Source organism: Sinohyriopsis cumingii, chromosome 16 (assembly GCF_028554795.1).
Source record: "Sinohyriopsis cumingii isolate HCF-2022 chromosome 16, ASM2855479v2, whole genome shotgun sequence".
NCBI lineage: Eukaryota > Metazoa > Mollusca > Bivalvia > Unionida > Unionidae > Sinohyriopsis > Sinohyriopsis cumingii.
Window position 1 is genome coordinate 22,624,560 of NC_142976.1, and position 14,430 is coordinate 22,638,989.

Genomic DNA, 14,430 nt, shown 5'->3' on the forward strand with positions numbered 1-14,430 from the left:
TTACAGAAATGACATATCGTTGCGCAGAATTACCCCACGCGCAATTGGCCGACATGGCGGTATTTTATATTACACGTGTGTGATCTCATAATGACTTCGCATAATTTGTAAAATAACGTCCAGGGTCTAAGTGTAAATCTAGTAAAACTGTATCACTGTATATCTCTTTCCTTAATAAACATTTTCCAACTCTCTCTATACAAGTTTTCTTTGACCGCTTACATACATTTTGAATGTTTCATCGCAAAATACAACATGATTTAAAACAATGTTTTTGCATAATGTCATAAAAATAACTGCAATGTGAACAGTTTTCGAAAGTATTATAAACCACCTCAAATTGCCTAAAGTTGATGTTCATTTTATTCAACATGTGATAAACCTACATATTTACTGATATTAATGTCCACATTACTTGTAAAAATGAAGGAAACAAACTCATTATAACATTATCAAAAATGAGATATCATTTTCGGGAAAATCTATTCCTTTGCTTAATTTGTTTTGGTTTGCTTTTTTTTTTTTCAATGCATGTCATGTATGCCGTTTTGTCAGTTAACAGTTCATTATGGTTCGCTCTTAGATGCTGTTGCGGCTTGAAGGCTTTTGATTTACGACTTAATATATTATCTGAAAGACTTCATTTTTCTGTACGTGCATTTGTGTTTGTATGTGGTGATTTTTTATATAATGCAACACTGAAGCTGCAAGTTATGTATGCTCTTTTAAATCGAAATATCCTTAACAGGTTATAACTAAATCGCAATGTTACTGTAATTGTAGCCATCTTGGTACCAAATTACTATCTGCAGTAATGAAAACACACGTTGAAGTAGCTGAGGGGTGGACAAAAGTAGCGTCTTTTGTGTTAATTCGTCTTGAACGTTGTCTCATTACAGCAATGTTTCATGGATATGTACATAACCCCTGAGGGCCACATATTTGTACATCTTGGCTGTAAACAAAAGACGGTAGGTAATCCTTGACCGTGGAATACTTACAAGATGTTGCGATGTCAGTAGTGTGTGTGTGTGTGTGTGTGTGTGTGTGTGTGTGTGTGTGTGTTCAATGGTATTGGGATGATGGATGGTATAGTGGTGTAATGGATAGTATTTTTGTGGTGTAAGGGATAGTAGGTTTTGTTTGCTTTCATCTCCTTCTCTTACGCCCTACGCTAACACAGGACGCTTTTGGATAGTGTGGGGTTGTAAGGGGCATACATGGTATTTGGATGTTGGATGTTATAGTGGTGTAATGGATAGTATTTTTGTGGTGTAAGGGATAGTAGGTTTTGTTTGCTTTCATCTCCTTCTCTTACACCCTACGCTAACACAGGACGCTTTTGGATAGTGTGGGGTTGTAAGGGGCATACATGGTATTTGGATGTTGGATGTTATAGTGGTGTAATGGATAGTATTTTTGTGATGTAAGGGATAGTAGGTTTTGTTTGCTTTCATCTCCTTCTCTTACACCCTACGCTAACACAGGACGCTTTTGGATAGTGTGGGGTTGTAAGGGGCATACATGGTATTTGGATGTTGGATGTTATAGTGGTGTAATGGATAGTATTTTTGTGTGAGAGATATTATCTTTGTGAGATTTCATCTCTTAAACTCTAAGCTAACTCATGGCATTTGGGATAGTGTGTGTAATGGGTGTTGCATGGTACCGGTTATGTTTTCGGTATTATGTTTGTGAGATTTGTTTTCCATCTCTTACATTCTAAACTAACACAAAGCGCCTTGGATATAGTACATAATGGGTTGTTGGATAAAATAAACGGTATGTGATAATATGTTTGTGTGATTTCATCTAGAGTTTTTACACCTTAAGCTAACACAGAACATTTGATGTGTGTGTGTGTGTGTGTGTGTGTGTGTGTGTGTGTGTGTTGTCCCTATAAAATTTACTACGTTTTCAGGCCATAAATAGATATCAGTTTTTTTTCATAGCGTTGTTAAACAAGTTGAGGCTATAAATATATACCAGGGTTTCTCTATAGGAATTTTCACAAGAGAAGAACCCAAACAACCCTTTCCAGGGCCACTCATTTGTCTGGGAAAGATATACTCTTTCAATATTACCCACCACCCCGGCCAAAATAAAATGTTGTCTTTGTGTTTTATAAGTATTTGTTTGTTTGTTCACATCCCAGTTTGAGTCTATTGGGTCCGTATTCATTTTCTCTTTGATGCTAAAAATTTCCTTGGCCTATACATTTGCTGTATAGCTATTTGTTTGTTTAGGTATGTCTACGTTTGTTTTTACCATTAGAAATATTTCACATACCCTACTTACAGTAGCACGTATTGAGGTCAACTCGGAAACTGTACTAAGTTCCCGTCCGAGTGAGGTCAGCCCCTTGCAACACTGTTGACATTTTTTCTTAGTGTCCAGTAACGTGACGTCATCTATGTTCCATTCCCCATGTCCCGCGATTACGTTTCACTTGTTGACATGGAGGTTCCATTGTCCCACGATTCTATGTTCTCTTTTTCAATGGTAAAGTCCCATTATGGCTATGGTGCCATGCATGACTACTAGTGTGTGTTAACACATTAACCCCTGGTGACGAGTTTGCGTGGTAGGAGGTAGTAGCCTACTGCCGAGTTCTGTAGCGTCAAGGTCATGTATGATACACAACAGTGGGAGGTATTAAAGAAAAGGGAGACATAACTAGCTCTACAATGATACCAAATAATCTGGAATTTATAGTTGCACTACAAAATACAGAGGGAAAAAACACATTTTGGGACCCGATTTTTTTCTACCAAAATTCGCCCGTGTTCGGAATCTGATTTTGTGTTCGAATTTTAGACCTTTGCAAAAAGTAGGATAAGATGGGCATTTGGAACAAAGAGTGATCTCGATTCGAAAATAATGGGTCCATTAAGCAAGAAAAAAAAAAAAAAAAAAAAACGAAAAAAATGTACTCCAACGTTTATCTTTCTGCTCATGCGCGAGCCAAATGACCAATGAAAAACCTCCAGGTGTTAATGTGTTAACTAACCTAACTAACAATGATGATAACTCTTTACTGACCTAGAGACTTCATACCGTACTCAGAAGATCTCGTTTAAATGATATAAATTCTCACAAATAGGACCCTTTGTTTTCTCGGTTTGATGCCTCGTTTGGCTCACGAGTAGATAGGGTTGCACGGATTGAAGAGCCTACTGGAGATAGCACACTATACACAACCATATTTTATTTATACAGGAATGATTTTTATAATTTACAGAGTGGAACACTTTTTTCTTGTTTAAAATACTAATATAGAAAACAGCAGGAAAATATTAAAGATACGTCCACTTTGATGATAATGTTTGCATGGACTCAAGTTTGTCCTTAGTTGTGGATTAGGGTTTAACCCTAATTAATGCCTTATAAGATTTTAAAATAATCATATGTTTAAACAATACATTTAATTCAACTTTGGATTGATATTGTTATTATTACTACTACAACTATTATTATTATTATTATTACTACTACTACAAATATTATTATTATTATTATTATTACTACTACTACAACTATTATTATTATTAGTATTATTATTACTACTACTACAACTATTATTATTATTATTATTATTACTACTACTACTACAACTATTATTATTATTATTATTATTATTATTATTACAACTATTATTATTATTATTATTATTATTATTATTATTATTATTATTATTACTACAACTATTATTATTATTATTATTATTATTATTATTAATTTCAATAAATGTTGAGTACTGAGAAAATGAGAGGTATATAAGAGACAGCAAATCAGAGAGAGAGAGAGAGAGAGAGAGAAGTTAATACATTTATGAAACTTCATTTATATAATTGGATTTATTTTACTACATTTCATTTCAATGTACTACAATATGTCAGTACACTTCTATATGCAATTACCTGAGGGACAACCACTTTTGATTTTATGTATACACACAGTGGGGTGACATTCCTGGGGTTTTATGTGTTAGTTGTTCCAGTTTCCTCGCCTTTTATGTTGCAAACGTACAACTTTATAGTTATTTGATTATAAAACTAACTGCATAAAAGTTTGTTTTATTTGCATGCAGAGAACTGGATATCGCAAACAAAACATGTATGCATCATCTCAACATGTGTCCAACTACATTCCATATTTCTAAGAGTTTACTTATGTGTAATAGTTTAATATTTGGAATTTCACCCCTTAATTTTGCATAGCTCATAGTGAGTTTTATGATGACCAAGTTTTTCAAGCTGGGAAGTTTTAATTTAGTCAGTCATGCGCTGTGTCATTTTCCTCTCAAGGGAATAGGATGTGAGTCATAGAAACAATGGCCATGTTTATTATCGGTCATTCTATTGGTCATACGTAATAAACCGTAGTTCAATTTATTACAGCTTCTTATATTTCTCTGACGGTTATCAAAAGAATAGGAATAGAAAAGACTTTGCTGATACTGTCAATAATAATAATAATCACAATTATTTTAATAATAATAATAATAATAATATTATTATTATTATTATTATTATTATCTCTATGATGACGATAACACGACAATAAAGAGGAGGATTTAGCAGAAACATTAGTAGTAGTTTTTACTGTTTCTATATTTAGTAATACCTGTTCTTTATAGCAATTAGGTGCAGCACCAACAAGGTTAGATCGATTTTCTAGGTCGGAAGGCCTGCGTATAAAACAGACCGACTTTCTAGACGTAACCGCTGCATATAAAACAGACCGAATTTCTAGATGTAAACCCTGCATATAAAACAGACTTTCTAGATGTAAACCATGCGTATAAAGAAGGCCGACGTTCCAGACGTAAACCCTACGTATAAAACAAACCTATTTAATAAACATAAACACTGCGAACAAAACAGACCTACTTAATAAACACCGCGAATAAAACAATACGACTTTCTACAAGTTAATCTTGAGTATGAAAAACCGACTTTATATACGTAAGCCCTAGATATAAAACAATCCGACTTTCTGTAAGTGAGCCCAAGATATAAAACAAATCTACTTTCTATATGTAAGCCCAAGATATAAAAAAACGACTTTCTATACGTCCGCCCTAGATACAAAACAATCCGACTTTTTGTGTGTAAGGCCTAGATATAAAACAATCCGACTTTCTGTAAGTGAGCCGAAGATATAAAAAACCGACTTTCTATGCGTCCGCCCTAGATACAAAACAGACCGACTTTCTATACGCAAGCCCTGGATATAAAACAAACCGACTTTCTATACGCAAGCCCTGGTTATAAAACAATCAGACTTTCTGTACGTAACCCCAAGATATAAAACAAATCTACTTTCTATACGTAAGCCCTGGATATAAAACAAACCGACTTCCTGCACTTATAACCGCGTATAAAACAAGCCGACTTTCTGGACGTAATCCTTGCGTATGAAACAAACGTTCAAGATTTAGTACCTTCTCATATGATAAACGTGAAGACTTTTATATATGTACGTGTTATGTAAAATATTGACTATTCTTGCATGACTTCCTTGTTAATGGACCACGCATGTGCCGTGATAAACGATAACATAATGATCTTGACAGTGTGGTCAAAGGTAATAAACTGAGTGAAGACATGTATCTAGAAATAGATCCGAATGGACATTACCGTACAACCCTAGCAGTTACCTCTCTACACAGATGACCAAGTCTGCGAAAGCTAAACAAATAAGAAATTTACACGACATAAGCTTTACTATAATGCAGTGCATTACACCAATTTGGCATATGGTAACGATAATGCAAAGACAAATGTGGAATAACTTTTGAAGATTGCGTTTTCTATGAAAATTTATAGTTCAGCTGTATGGTCTTCACGGATATTTCATCCCAGTTGATTTAATGACAGACTGAGATAACGATTGGACTCTGGAATCATGGTGATTACTGCATTTCTGCTCAGTAAGTCCGATATATTGATTAATTAACTTGAAACGTGGTTATTATTCTTTGACTCTTGTACAGTACGTTTTATACCCACATCTTCTAGACTGTCATGATACATAATTGAACGAAACTCGTAAAATAATGGTCAAGTTCTTGGTCTTATAGACATATGAAACTCACCCTATAGATTGCGTAATATAGGCCATTTCGACTATTTTCAATTAATAATGAGTAAATGTTACAACGATATTAACTTTAAGAGCATTATATTGCATTCCTGACTTATATATAAGATGCTTCATTCATTGTACTAAATCGTTACTTTTGACTAAATAATAAACTGCAGTTTGGTTTATACATATATTGAATATGGGACGCATTTTTTCTGTTGTTACTATTGATGATAAGGTATTTCTTTTTGGCGATATGCTAAAAAGAATTTATACTTCTCAAATTTCCATGTTAGTTTGGAATCGCTTACACTGTGTGGTGTAAGGACTATATTAACAATTATCGTCCTAATCAGTCATGCCTTTCTCATATGTTATAAAGGTTTCGTTTTGATAGGTCCCATTTATGCATATATAAAAGCACTTTAACTTGCATAGAAAGACCCTCTGCCCATAAAGACCAATTTTGAATAGCTTCACCAGAGACCACTCCGGTAGCCAAAGTGGTTAGATCGTCCACGTCGGATGCGGGTTTGAACTCCGGCCGAGTCATAGCAAAGACTTATAAAATAGTACTATCAGCTGTCTCGCTTGAAGCTCAGCATTGAGAGTTATTGTTAGGACTGGCCTGCCCGCTGTCAGGATAATGTGACTGGGTGAAGCATGATGATACATGATGACCCAGTGCTAGACATCACTATAAACTGCCTCACTGCAGACATCGTATTTATATCTGACTAAACCTGTTAAAGCTATGTTAAAAATCCAAAATCCACACGCAGCTCCGTAAAAGGCCTTGAAACACAGGTCTGAATCTGTAAAGGTACGCCCCTCACTTGCAATGGATGTCGGTTGCTTGGCGGATTGTACCTTCTTTCAAGGTGTCCGCTTTATTCGGGTCTCGTTATCTAGCAGATGGTCGCCCTCGGTGTTATTGCCTGGATTGAGTAAACTTATAGGTGGAATAAATAGAGATCTGAGCAGATATATAGAACAGAATAACTCGAGCCCCCGTACGTAAAGAATCAAAATTTAATTAATTACAACATTGGAGATGATACAATACATTAGGTAGATACACTTCTTTGGAATAAACCTTTCACTGAATTTCAAAACACAAATATATTTATAAAAATATCCGATCTGTTTTACTCATAGAGTTAATAATCATACGATCGAGTGAACAATCGAAGTCGTTGCCTTGTACAAATGCATAATCTGCTTAGCTCTGGATCCCTCCAATTTCACTGTAGCTGTTCGCTGTCTTTTTCTTTCTTCTCTTTGACCTTCTTACTGCTTCGCCTCCCTTCCATCCTCTTTCTTTGTTTTTGTAGGTGGTTATGTAAGCATGTAGATACGCAGCTAAGTGATTGCGTCAGTGCGTAGGTACATCTGATGATACGTCGGAAGAGCTATTTTCCCGTTTTAAAATAAACAAAAAGCGACCTAAATTTTCCTTCAGTTATCCTACTGGGAATAGATCATTCCTCCCCTTCTCGTTATCAGATCTTACTATCGGCATTCAAACAGATACCAAAGGCTATTTAGTCGGGCCAAGCATGGCAGACCAAAATAATCCTAGTTCCATAAATTAATGTATTTCCTAATGGCTTGAACGGTTCCACTCTCGTCTCAATTACACAAATGAATGAATGAAATTCAGTACAGAGCGTAATTACGCTATTTCAGCGAATACACACATTCAAGTATTTATCATACGTGAAATCATTCAAGATCGCTGCATTCAAACGGATTATCGTAACTCATCAACTAAAGTAATACATGATATCTTAGAATACCCAATTCCTATACAAACAAGATGACAGATTCGAACAATTCGACAATCTTATATGAAGAAGATTATTGTACAAATTCAAACAGTTATTTATACAGAGGAAAATAACTGTTTTACATTTCATTAAATAATGTCCGTGAGTGCCGACAATAACGTCAATGAGTGCCAACAAGGAGGTCAAAAACTATACGATAGTAGTTGAATATTCGAAGCTTTTAGGTATATTCTTCGTGTCGTCGTATGTGTGTACTCATATGTCCGCAGAAGTGATACAAATTATTTGGTTCAGCAGGATAAAGGGTACATTTTAGTATTTAGGTCTATGAATTTCCTCAATAAATGCACCGAGAACTAGAAGTTCTGTTTATTTTACCGTTCTTTTCAGGACACGATTCAAACATATGTTCTTGATTTTGCACCTTGAGTTCGTGAGATACGGTATCAAAATCTTATCTTGCAATAGACTAACAATATAAACCTTACCTGACCCTTCTACGGTGGACGTCAAGGGATAATGGAGATACCGTCACTTTTTCTTGGTAATTACTAATGTTCTCATATTAAATTAAATCACATATTTCTGTGAACAGAAGACAGGATCTAGTTCATGTGTTTTTCTTCATTAATTTGGATTCTTTGGATCGTAGGTCATTAAACAAAACGATTACTTGCATTTTTTTGCCAGTTAATCACGATCATTAACGCTCTTTTACACCAGTCGATCACTATCACGACTGATTTCAGTCTAATTGTGTAGTGAAAACTTATACACAGCCTTAATACTTCTGAGAGCTTTTAGTTAATTGTGAAGATGCAGTTTCAAGTTGACACGCTTGCTCGCGATTTATGGATACAATTTTAATTAAATCCTTTGTTCAGAAGTACTTGTATTTTCATATTAGGGAGTTATTGGACGATGTTTATTAGAATAATTATTTGTAGAAGACAATGATTGATATATAGAATATTATGAAACAAAAATAGAAATATTTATGGTATTATATGTCACTGGTTCCTGCAGCTTTTGTTTCTCACTTGGCATCCGTTTTCAATTTGTAGCCTTCCTTATCATATTTGTGGAGGGACGCGGGAATGAAAAGCGACAAAGTAAGAGGTTTTTATAACATCATTGTTTGATCTTTGATAAAACCTGATTATTCTATATGAATAAATGAAGTTATGAAAGATGAATAACATTGTTCACTACTTAAAGAATTATAATAAATAAACAATACAATACATGACAATTCCTCTGTGGACTCATAGTGAAATAAAATCAAGCTGCTGAGATCAGTGAAATTTAGTTCTGAGTCTTTAAAGGCGGTCAACCGGGTATACAATTTCGCCTATTTAACATGACGGTGTAACTTGAACTTTTCCATTGTAAGAGGCAGCTAATTGTCATATCATTACAAAAAAAAAAAAAAAACGTGCATGCTAGTATTACAAACATGTATTTATAACAACATATTTCATGTTCTTATGATGTGCTTACATGTTTAGCTTTTTTTCTGTAATATAGGGCTTAGAATCAGTTATAATGAAATTTACTGTACGACAATATTATATTGACTACTCACTCTGTTGCGCCAATCTTAAAGCCTCGTTTATAATTTAATATTGTCTTCAATGCCGCTGTTTTATACTACAAAAATGTATTAAAATATTGTGGTTTTTGTTCTTTGAATGCAATCTGTATGCTTTGTTCATCTGCATGCGATTTATGTCAGCTTTTTATGCATCCAACAATTGGCCACTTCCACATACCGGCTTTGGTCATGCTTTATATAAATAGTTCTGAGTAATGTATACAGCTTATCGGCGTAATATTAACACATACCAGATAGGTTTCGTTTCCAAAAAGGTCACCTAAACTGTAACTGCACAGATATTATCATACTAGGAACTAGAAATCCTTACACGCTGGGGCCTTTCAGCCAATCATTAGAAATAAACCCACCTTGTAAATACTATAGCACTCACATGACGTGGTGACGTGGTGAACGTATCACACACAAACATTACCGGTGACTTGACTGAGGTGACTTATTCTTGGCGGAAATATTCTCACTCAAAAAAACCCCCAAAAACAACAACAAATCTTTTACTGAACTTGCGCAACAATAATTCCATAAAGGTACCATAATGATTTAGACATGATTTCATTTTTCGTTGAACACTCTAGTATGCGAATAAGTTGTTGCGCAATTAACTATTTTCCCCATCTTACACTGTCTCATTTCATTGAAGTATATGCGAGGTGTAATTTTTGAGAAATGTCTTGAGGTTTGTTACAGTGTTAACTAAAGATAAATGTGTCTTTAATACAGTCAAGCGCACAATGTCTGTAACGAAGATGAAGGAAGAATGATGCATATTCTAGTTTGCCCTTGAATCCATTCATATAAATACAAAATACAGTGAAATATCGTCGATAATCCCGCAAATTAGCAATCAGCTGAGAATTGTTGAAAATGAATATTTATAAAGTACAAATTAATTACTAATCAGATAATTTGCATTTCTGATCTCCTCCACCCCAACCCAATAAATAAACAAATGCTCCGAACAAAACAACTAAAAACAAAAGAACCCCACCCCAACAAAATACAAACAAATAAACAAACAAAATAAAACAACCCTACCCCAGAAAAATAAAAAATAGAGAATACATAAGCTATATGTTCAGAAATTTTCCTTTCACAATCTGCATGTTAGTTGCGGTTATTTTGATGCACAGAGGTACCAGAAACAGGAAGTTACACCGGATCTGATGACGACACTACCAAGTCAATTAATTATGAAATACATTACTGCAACGACACTACAGTCAATCTGAAACACTTTTTCTTGCTACCAACATAATCTGCTTTAGTGAAGACAGTTGTTTGAGTTGTCGGATTGGTGTTTGTCAACCAAGCAACGCACGTTGGTTATTTAGTTCCGAGACGATTTAAACAAAATGCCTTTTCATGAGCATACCAGAACAATCGAATGCAAACGTCTCATGCTGCTGAGTTTGGAACCCGTATTATTTCAGTTGCAATCCGACATCCTATTCTTTGATCCACCCCGATGGCGTAGTGACGGCATACAAGAGAAATGAAAGAAAAGTTCTAAAATGGCGGTGGCCAAACAACAATACGTAAATTGCTCTTTCAAAAGACGCTCACTGTCAGAGCCAAGGTCTGACAGATTTCCGCCGCTGATACAACTATTCAATTTCTGTCAGAAGAAACCAGAAAGAGAAACAGTGCACCTGCCTCGAAGAGTGTCTCCATTATGTGCATGGTATACGTGATGATAACACATCTATCCAATCAGACACTTTATCCACCGACATTGATTAAGAATTGAAAAAAAATGTGTTATTCCTGTCATTCCCATATTTCTAATCCGGAATGTTTTTCTCTCATAGATATGGTATCGGACGAAAGAACCATGACTATTTATTTTGGAGACATTCTGAATCTTTCTAGGGATTGGAAAAATATAATGACCTGGTATAAATCAATGCTGATTAAATGGCTGAATCCTTGCTCAATTGCTTTTCAATGTGTCCCAATTATAAGAAGAAACACTAACAAATTTATTCCAGTATACAAATATGCCCAATGATGCTTGAACTAAAAGCTAATTATAATGGTGATCGACCTGCCAATATTAAAGACATTTTAGTGTCCGTGATAACCACTATATTAATATGTCGGGCAGTGTCTCTGATGTTCGACAACGGAGTTAACTGCCAACTTTACGATATTTATACATTCACTAAAAGTGACATTATTGCACTGCAAAATGACCTAAAGCTAGCAGTAATTCGCCTTGCGTTCCTTGAACGTGAAATCAGACAATTCATGTAGGATAATGATACCACGAATGAGGTGATTTAATACAGATTACAAACCCGTCCAAGAACAGCAACTCATCAGCTCCTGCTGTGACAGCTGGTCATGAACGATCTATCATCTTTTAACATCACCAAGCTGAGATCAACTCCGACAGACTAAATACACTTTACCACAATACAAGCCTGAAATTCTTAGCATCATCGTCACGACCAAAACCTGATATCACATCACCAACTCCCGCTCGACCACTTAGATTGATTACAACAGAGTCTCCTGCAAATAAATATAAAGATGACCCACACATCGATGCATGCAAAAGATTCTCCAATGTCTTGAAGTCAACGCCGAGTCTCTCTCGTGATACATCTTCACAGAATAACTCCTGAACATCAGTGGGGAACGAATAAACTGCGAAAACGCGTCGAATTCTCTCACAAACAACGATGTTAGTACACATCAGCTTATTAACGTTGTATGACAGTGCATACACTGCGTTACATGGCAACAATGACACAAACGTCAATGCTATGAACCACATTTTACAACAAACGTACGATTAAGATATTCAGTTTCTTCTAGCAATCAAAAATATTTACAAATGAAAATAGTCAATAGAAGAAAACAATTTCTTAATCGCCTATGCAAATAGTATCTCAGTAAAAAAACGTGTTTCAAACTAATTCACAAAATGCATTTGCAAGTTCTAAAACATCTATCATAATCAGAAAGATAAGAATCTTACATGACGTCATCATATATTTGTCTCAACATTTATTGAACCTGGATGATCATGTCGTATCGTTTCATTAATGTTTTCCAAAAACAGCAAATACAATAATTTAATTTGTTGTGAAGATATGTTTAATCCTTATTTTCGCGTTACTTCTCGACAGTGTGTGTTTTGCTGATGTATCGAAAGAACTAAAATATAAAAAAAATAGTTTAATAGGCGCGAAGCTAGTTGATATATTTTGCAAACTGATGTACTTATCTTGTGCATATATGCCTTCTCAAAACGATATCAAAAATTATAGACAAAGCATAGAAGTTCTTGATGACTTGAACGATGTTTATTCGAAAGAAGGTGTGCGTTAATTGCAGGTGATATGTTAATTGAAGGTGATGCATTAATTGCAGGTGATATGAATGCTAGCGCTCTAAAGGAAGCATTTCCAGATGTAATGAATTAAAATACATTTTAAAATATGGAATTGTATCCAAGTTATCAATGTTCAGCAAACTGCTCCTAACAGATGTATTAATATAACCCTCTAAGAACAATGCTCGACTATATATTTATGGACGATATTTTCATGTTCCTTGTATCTAGCTGTGAAAAAAATGATGAAAGAAAAACGTTCAGAATATCGGATGACAATAGCCGGTTTAACCGCTAGGCAAACTTGGCAGCCGCCTAGGGCGCCATATTTTAAGGGGCGCCAGAAATGAAGTACACTGTCACGTTATGCATTTATTATCATTAAATATGTATAATAAATAATTATATTAATAAATCATTTAACTGAACGTGTATTAATACCAATGAACCGTTTATAATAAGCGATGCCGGGGGGGGGGGGGGGGGGGGGGCAAAGTGGAAAGTTCGTCTACGGTGCTAAATCCTTGCACCGGCCCTGAGTTAATGAAAGTACAATATATAATGTCGTGGTGCAAAGTTGACGAAAAGTGTGTGTGTGTGTGTGTGTGTGTGTGATTATGATTTTTAAACTAGCTTTCAAATTTTCAGTCATATCGCAAAGATGTCTGCAGTGTGACAGATTATTGTGATGTCTAGCACTGGGTCATCAAGCCGCAGACATGTAGCATTAACCCATGTAGACATGTACCATTCACATTATCCTAACACCAGGCCGACCAGTCCTAACACTAACCTCTTAATACTGAACGCCTAGCGAGTCAGCTGTTATTACCATTTTTGTAAGTCTTTGATATGACTCGGCCGGGGATCGAACCCACGACCTCCCGCTTCCGCGGTGGAGGCTCTAACCACTAGGTCACCGAAAACTATTCGCAAGTATTAAAACGCACTGAAGACTAACTTACATGAATACCAAGCAGTGGAGATTAACGGACTTTGATTAACGAGCAGGAGTAAAGAAAGGGGATTTGGGATCGCTATACGTGGGAGCAGTAATGTTACCCGTTAGCACTTGGAGGGGTTGGGAGTGTGTGTCTATGTAGGTCTCTGGCTGTCACTGTAACGTTGGTGTCTATAACCAAAACACCAGTTAGAGAGTCGATGGGACTATAGGATTAAATGAGTGTAGTTGGAGTATTAATTAGGAGCTATCATTTCTTAAGCCGGGCTGTAAGTATCAGTAGTTACTGATTTATGCAAGAATGCTACTGACGGTGTACATTTCGCATGGAATATATATATATATATATATATATATATATATATATATATATATATATATATATATATATATATATATATATATATATATATATCTACTTTCCAAGTTAAAATATCTTCTCGGAGTTTCTTTCCAAACAGGGGGAAACTGTATATATCTTGCATCATAAAGCTTGTTAAGTTAAAAGTATCATAGGACGCAATAGCCCCAAAAGTGTCAGGGAAGTAAAAAACAAATAACCACCCACATAGATTAACAAGTGGTGAACTACACACTAATTTTAAATGCAGGTTACTATGATGATCCTTTATAA

General features: G+C 35.3%; 1 protein-coding gene across 2 annotated transcripts in view; it reads left to right on the plus strand.

Annotated features, from left to right (window-relative positions):
- The first annotated feature begins 5,890 nt into the window (after positions 1–5,890).
- LOC149780067 (uncharacterized) overlaps positions 5,891–14,430 on the plus strand; it is a 74,249-nt gene continuing 65,709 nt past the window's right edge. Inside the window, exons 1-3 of one of the 2 annotated variants that reach the window (XM_089936309.1) lie at positions 5,891–5,935; positions 8,271–8,424; positions 8,945–8,992. In XM_089936309.1, the coding sequence (XP_089792435.1) occupies positions 8,400–8,424; positions 8,945–8,992 (73 nt within the window). In that variant the 5' untranslated portion in view covers positions 5,891–5,935; positions 8,271–8,399. The remainder of the gene's footprint in view (positions 5,936–8,270; positions 8,425–8,944; positions 8,993–14,430) is intronic. The other variant, XM_089936310.1, reaches the window with a different exon arrangement.